At 51.3% G+C, this 7,308-nt stretch overlaps 1 protein-coding gene across 1 annotated transcript; it reads right to left on the reverse strand.

Annotated features, from left to right (window-relative positions):
* Positions 1-2,023: 2,023 nt before the first annotated feature.
* On the reverse strand, positions 2,024-3,597 carry LOC143383804 (uncharacterized). Its single transcript, XM_076838744.2, has one exon. It carries the CDS (start codon positions 3,353-3,355, stop codon positions 2,591-2,593), a length of 765 nt encoding a protein of 254 aa, XP_076694859.1. The 5' UTR covers positions 3,356-3,597; the 3' UTR covers positions 2,024-2,590.
* Between the last annotated feature and the right edge of the window lie 3,711 nt (positions 3,598-7,308).

Raw genomic sequence — 7,308 nt, forward strand, 5'->3', positions numbered from 1 at the left:
TTGAGGCTGATGCATGGCACAGCACTGTCACGTGGCTCATGTTTTCCTGTATTTATAGGAAAAGTGATTTCGGAAATGCCATCAGAGAAGCAGCTGTTTTAGGGCTGGGGATGTAGCTCAGTGGTAGAGTGCTTGTCTAGCGTTCACCAGGGTCTGGGTTCCATCCCCAGCACCACAAACAGTCAGAACGCATGTGTTCTAAGAGAACGTACCACAAAGGGGAGTGATATGCGACATACAAAAGGAAAACGCAGGGAGAAGTCATCCACATAGCACCAGCACGAGGAAGCAGAGCATCAAAAGGAAGGAAATTCGGCATGAATTGAAAACCTTACTGAAGTGGTGCCTCCCAAGAGGAGCCGTGGAGCCCGGCTCCACAGGACAGGGCAGGTGGCAGGACAGGGCAAGTGGCAGCGGTGGGCTCTGCCAGGGCTCCTGGTGGGAAGGGCGGGCAGGAGCACGCACTTTGCCGCCCTGCAAGGCTTGGCCACCTGCTCCCGCACCTGGCTGGCCCTGCTGTCCAGGCGCTCCTGTTTGGGGAGTCCCTCGCCGCCCCGCAGAGCTATCCCACAGCTCCAGTCCTGCCACCAGGAGTGCGAGACTCACCCCAAAGATGGCCTGCACCTGTCCTTCCTCAGACCCACATCCCTGCTTCTTTCGCTCAGCTACCGGGGCCTTTCGTGTGTGGACCTCCACCAGGGCTCCAGGTTCTGGCCAAAAACCTGGCCAGTTCTCTAGGCCTGGACCCTGCCTGGTTCAAATTCTTAGCAGGAGCGAGCATTGTGACATCACTCTACCACTTTAGCTGCTATAACCAGGCAACCTAAGGTTCATTTACTGTCACATAGGGATGGCCTTGGAGCCATGGGCAGAGCCCAACTCCTGGGCAGAGACAGGCCTCCTAGAGGTCTCCCCAGGTCAAGGGGTCCAGTGCGGCTCTCTCCTGCTCTGGCTGCCTGGCATCCGCTGTCCATCTCTGCCCTGGAGCCACTTCTACAGACCAGTTTGTAGTGATCCTGGGCAGCTGGTGTGGGCCAGCCCCAGGTATTTCTTAGTAACATGTGCCATCTACCCTGATTCTACAGAACAGAGGGCAGGGAGCATTAGATGGGCACAGAGGCCGATGGGGGAGGGCACCTGGGAATGAGTCACCTAGGCAGGAAGCAGCATGTGGGAGGTACACAGGGCCTTCAAAGTATGGAACTCAAGAGGGTGGGTGGCCTGGGACAGCAGGGTCTCCATGCAATGTATATGGGGCTCTGTAAGGAAGTACCCAGTCAGGTAAAGGTCAGGGTGGCAGGGTGTTGCACTGGACAGTCGGAACACTGTAGGCAGACTCCTGCTTGTCCCCTCCTGTCCCTCACCCACTTCTGACCGTGGCAGAGGAGCCCACTCAAGCCCTTACCACCGCTCAGGCAGAGGTGGCTCTTGGGCTTCCCATTTCTCTCCCGCACGTCCTTGTTCATCCAAGCTCATGGCGGGGCTGCTACGTCCAGTGCTTTTCTAACTTACTGATGCTCCTGTTCTCCTATCCAAGTCCACATGTGGCACCTGCGTAAGTTATGTACAGGTATCCTGGGTGGCAAAGGCTGTTTAGAAGACCTGAAGTGCTTCAGGGAGTAAAGGACACAGCACTAACTTCAATGCAAATGACACATGAGGGACATCAGCCATCAGTGGAATGTGGAAGAATTACCCAAGAACCACTAAAGAGGAGGAAATAAAGACCAAAAGGATTGAACTGATACAGGGAACAAAATAAGTAAGGGTCTTTTCCCTACAGAGAGAAACTGGACACCAGAGAATAAAACTGTCCCAATCTGCAAGTGTCCCTTTGTTACAAACCCATATTTAGAAGTTCATCCTATGGAAAAACATGAATTGGGAAGAATTAACATCAAAGCTGAAGAACTATTCTCCACCCACACCCTGTCCCACAGAAAGCTAGAGGTCCCCACACAGGCAGGGCCTAATTCTGTTCTCGATCCATTCTAGAAAATGAAAAGACCCCCAAGGTTAAAGGTGGCTTAAATTATAAGGCCTTTATTATTACAAACCAGAGCAACATGAGGAAGTCCTTTTCCAGGCTAGGTGACTTGGGAGGCTGAAAACATCCATCGAAATTTCAAGTAAAAGCTGGGCACAGTGACATGTGCTTGTGATTCCAACTACTTGAGGGCTGAGGCCTCAGAATCATTTGAGCCCATGAGTTCAAGGCCAGATTTTGTATAAGATCAACAATGTCCATCATGAAAGAAAGCATCTGAAAGCCACCAGAGATGGGTCACATTCACACCCACTCTAGTCACACAAAAGGGAATGAGGACCCTCTGAACTCAGACGTCCCACGGCTCACCCTGGGCATTGGAGAGAGTACAAGTGCTACTGCCCCTGAAGATGTTGGGTAACTAAGCTGGAGAAGTTGAGATGAGTTCAGGCATGGAGTTCTGGCAGAAACTTGAGGTGGTCAGGAAGTGCAACACAGACCTGGAAAGCCGCTGAATACCTGGCAAACAAGGTATGTCCCTGTGTGAATGTTCCTGTGAGGCCTGACATCTCACTGACGAATCCTGCTATGTGAACAGCTCAGCTAAAGCCTGCCTGCAGCATGTATTTTCTGGTGCCGAATGAGGTGGGAGCTTAAGCTGTAGGCCTTCCCACACTCAGTGCACTCGTAGGGCCTTTCTCCCGTGTGCACTTTCTGATGCCGAACCAGGTGGGAGGTCCTGATGAAGTCTTTCCCACATTTACTGCACACAAAAGGCCTTTCCCCTGTGTGAACCCTCTGGTGTGCAATAAAGTCAGAGCTTCGACTAAAGAACTTGCCACATTCAGTGCACTCAAAAGGCTTAGTCTCAGTGTGAATTCGCTGATGTTTAATAAGAGTGTATTTGTGGCCAAAGGATTTCCCACAATCACTGCAATCATAAGGATTTTCCCCTGTATGGATGCTTTCATGCTGAACAAGTGTGGATTTGTGTCTGAAGACTTTCCCACAATCATTGCACTTGTAAGGCCTTGCTCCATTGTGCACTCTCTGGTGTACAATTAGGTTAGAGTGATGGCTAAAATATTTTCCACATTCACCACACTTATAAGGCATTTCTCCTGTGTGGATTCTCTTGTGCTGAGTAAGATTGTCTTTTCGACTAAAGGCTTTTCCACATTCACTGCACTCATAAGGTCTTTCTCCAGTGTGGATCCTCTGGTGCTGGACCAGTGTAGCTTTTCGACTAAAGGCTTTCCCACACTCGCTGCACTCATAAGGCTTTTCCCCACTATGGATCCTCTGGTGCTGGACAAGTGTATCTTTGCGACTGAAAGCTTTCCCACATTCACTGCACTTGTAATGCATTTGTCCAACATGCAGGATCTCCTTGCTTGCAGTTCTCTGGGCTGTCTTCCTCTTGTTATGGGTGATCTTTGGTTGGCAAAGGCCCAAGCTAGCCTGGAAGTTCTTCTGCTCCACCTCACATTTAAAGGGGTTTTCTAATAAGTGAGCTGTTCACAAACTCTGCAGTTCTTCACCAATGAAGTCTTGCCTTCATCTCTTTGTGAAGGTTTCTCTACACTGTAATGCTTTAAGTTCCAGTTAAAGTCTGTAATGAACGACAACTGTCTCCCATATACCCCACACGTGTAAGTTTGAAGTCCACAGTGTGTTCCTTCCAGGAACAAAATATGTTTCAAGATGGGGCCACATAAATCACAAGGGTGAGCTGCTTGCGTGGCTGTACCTAGTAGATGTAGAAGTACTACCATGCAATACTCCTACCGAAATGCTCTGCTTCCATCCTTCACTCTGCACCAACACCCTGAAAGCAGAAAAATACTGCTGACACACAAGATGACTTTGGTAGAGGGGGCAATCCATCACAACTGTGAGTCTAGTACACTCAGGGTTAAGTCTATGGGACTATTGGCTGGATGGGGCTCAGATTTGAAAGTCTGCTGTATAGGGCCTAAGTTTACAGAATGGAGAAGGCCTCATAAGGGACAAAGACACGATGATGTAGTGCAGGCAGAAAAGGTCAGCAGGCTACAACCTCATCCTCTGCAAATGGCTTTCAGCAAGGCCTTGGCTGGCTGTTGGTGACAGATAAACACTATGCAGAAATGCATGTCTCTGCCCAGGAAATCTATTAAAAACAAAGGATGGGGGTGCAAGGACTACTGAAGGGTATCTGCACATCTCATGCGTTCATGTATGTTGGAAAGTACTCCAGAGAGAGAGGTAGAAACAGCCCTGGGTCTGAAATAAGAAATGACAAGTGTCCAGAACAGGGAGGCAAAGACTGAAATGAGGCATGGTCTCTGGCTTTGGAATCAAATCATGGCAAATTCCTGGTACCAACAGAACACAGCACTGAAGTCGTGCCTTCCCCACCAGGGAACCACCAGTGTCCGTCCAGGCCTCTCCTGCGGTGGGAGCGTCTGAATCTCTGAGGAACCAGGGTTCTCTCTCATTACAGTCAGCAGCCTCAAAGGATCTGGAAGGTACAAGTGACCAGGGGAAGATGGGACAGGGAACTCAAAGCACTGGCTCTGAGTAGCCCACCAAAGAAACGAACATTACAAAATAAAAAATGTCTTGCTGGTACTACCAGTAGGGCCCACAAATGGCGACATGACACAGGTGGACCCAAAGAAAGGTCAACCAGACAAAGGTGCCAGAAGCTGGAGCCCAGAGGAGTCAAGACGAGACGCCAAGGAGTGGGGGGATGCACAGGGCTGACCGCCTGACCCCCAGTCCCCCTGGAGCAGCTGCAGAGGAGTTAGCGAGAGCACGGAGCGGGGAGACCAGAAACCCCGCTGGGAAGTGGCGCCAGAGAACCCCGGCGAGGGGCTCCGGGAGAAGGGCGGTGCCTACAGCGCAGGCCCCGGGGGAGCGGGCGCGCAGAGCTCAGCGGCCCGGCGAGGCCGCCGCGGCACCAGCGTCCTCACCGCCCTCCCCAAGTCGGATCTCCGAGGCGGCAGCCTCGCCCGCGGGCCGGCGGCTCCACCTCCAGCCCGACACCCCGCGCCCGCCCGGGCCGCGTCGCCCCCGGGTGCGCCACAAGGGCGCGGGGGACCGGCTCGGCTCCGAGGGCACAGCAAACCCGCCACGCCCGACCGTCACCGTCCGCCTGCTCACCCGTGGGTTCGCGGCCGCGGCTCCTCGCCCCACGCTCGGCCGCACTCCGGCCCGGCGCTCCGCCCGCGAGCCGTGGTGAGGGAAGCGCAGCGCCCACCCACTCTGCGGCGGGGACAGCGTCCCCTCCTCGTCTCCGGCGTCCGTCAGCGCGGAACCGGCCCGGCGCTGCAGAACCCCGCCTCCCACGGTCCCGCTGTGCGCCCCACAAGATGTCCGCGAGGAAGATGCCGGATGTCCCGCCCACACGCCCCACGCACGCACGGAAGTGACTTTAACAGCCCCGGCGCCGCAGCGTCTCCTGGGTAATGTAGTCTCCAGAAAGTTTGCGTCCCCAGAGACGCGGGCGGGGCGGGGCCTCGCTGCTATTAAAGGGCCCACACCCCGAAAGCACCCAGTGCTTCCAGCCAGGATCCCAGAAATGCCGGGAGGCAAATTCTTTCAGATGTTCCCCAAATGGGCATGCCACATCAAATGTGACTCGGAGTCCATTCATAGTCCACCCGTGTTTTTGTGGAAATATGCGAAGAGGAAAGCTTTAAGTCATGTTGTTATCTTCAGCGTGAGAGAACTGTTCCCAGACAGGGCCATAAAGTGGAAGAATGGCTGCAGACCGCCACCTTGGGGAGACTTCGTGCTCCCGAGTGGACTAAAGTGTAGCTCTTCCACTGGTTCCTCGGAGAAGACTCACCATAGGGAAGGGGCCACGGGGCGACCCTGGAGCGGGGCGGAGGAGGGCCTTTCCTGTCTGCAGAGTCAGGATGCTGATCCACCCAGGGGGCAGCTTTCACCCAAATGCTGATTCCCAGCCTGAGGAACAGGCCTTTCCTTTTAGTGATATTCCGCCTGTCAGCAAAAAAGGAGACAGTGATATAGCCCCTGTGCCTGGACAGGCTGACAAGGCCCTGGAGGCCTCACAGAGCTGAGGTGTGAACCTGGAAGTGCAGTTTGGGAATGCCATACTCTCATTTGTTTGCTGAGAGGTGATTCTTGACTCATCTGCAATTACAGGGACAGTATTTGAATTTAAAGTTGAGATTACTTAAGGAGAAGAGGAAGAGATTTGTGAATTGTTTATATTACTAAAAGTTCATCTTAATTCCACAGCTTTCACAGATACATGCAGAAATGCCTCTAGTTAAATGAATATGTGATAGGTGAGAACAGTTAAGATGTCTGCAAAATCTTGTTATGGGCCAGGCTATATGGGCAATGACCAAACAGACTCCATTTTACCCTGAGACCCCATATCATGTAAGATAATGCTTCTCCCATGGGAAAGCCCCGCCTCTGTACCCATTACTAATTGCCTAGCATAGCATACTTACTAACACAAAATAGCAATTCTTATACAATGTAAAATTATTCTCTTTGGGTCCCGTTTTCCTTGGGCAGTGTACCTTGTTGGAAAATCATTAGTAGCCATTCTTTAACTTGTACTCAACTAGGGTCATTTTGATTCATTTCTCTTTTGATTATGATTATGGGAAAATCCCATGAGAAATACTGAATGAGAATGAGAATATGATTAAGGACATTGCAATTTTTTGCTAATGGCTGTATTCAGCTTGCTTGCTTATTAATTGCTATGCCAACCTGGATGTGGTTTTTCTGGTTTCCTAAAATGTTGATACTGTTTCCTGCAGAGACAATGTGGCCCTTTAGGGAGCAGTCCTGACTAGTTGGACAATAAAGACTCTTCAATTTGGACAAAACTGGGATTTGGTGTCTTCTGAGTGACCTCCCCCATAAAAATCTGAGCAGCAGATACTGAAGTCTGAGAAGGGAGAAATGCAGAGCTGTGCTGGACCTTGCCCAAGCATGACTTAGTTATCCAAATACATTTTTCCCCATTATTCAAACCCTCGAGTGGTACTTGCTCAGAGGGAGTATTAAGGCATTTATGATATATTGCTTGGGTGGTGAAGATGAACATGGTGCTGAAGTAGTGTGTTTATACATGACTCCAACAAATGTTCATTGAACACTGCTGCATTTCAGGTACTCTTACAGGCATGAAACAAACCGGAAAACAAAGACTCCAGTTATCAAGGAGCTAACACTGTATTCCAGGAACACAGTGGAATGAATACAAAATCAGGTGCTGAATCGTCTGCGATATTAGAGTGTGGTCAGCACAAAGGAAAAGAGGAGATGAAGGCGTAAGAGGAGCAGGC

This window comes from Callospermophilus lateralis, chromosome 18 (assembly GCF_048772815.1).
Source record: "Callospermophilus lateralis isolate mCalLat2 chromosome 18, mCalLat2.hap1, whole genome shotgun sequence".
NCBI lineage: Eukaryota > Metazoa > Chordata > Mammalia > Rodentia > Sciuridae > Callospermophilus > Callospermophilus lateralis.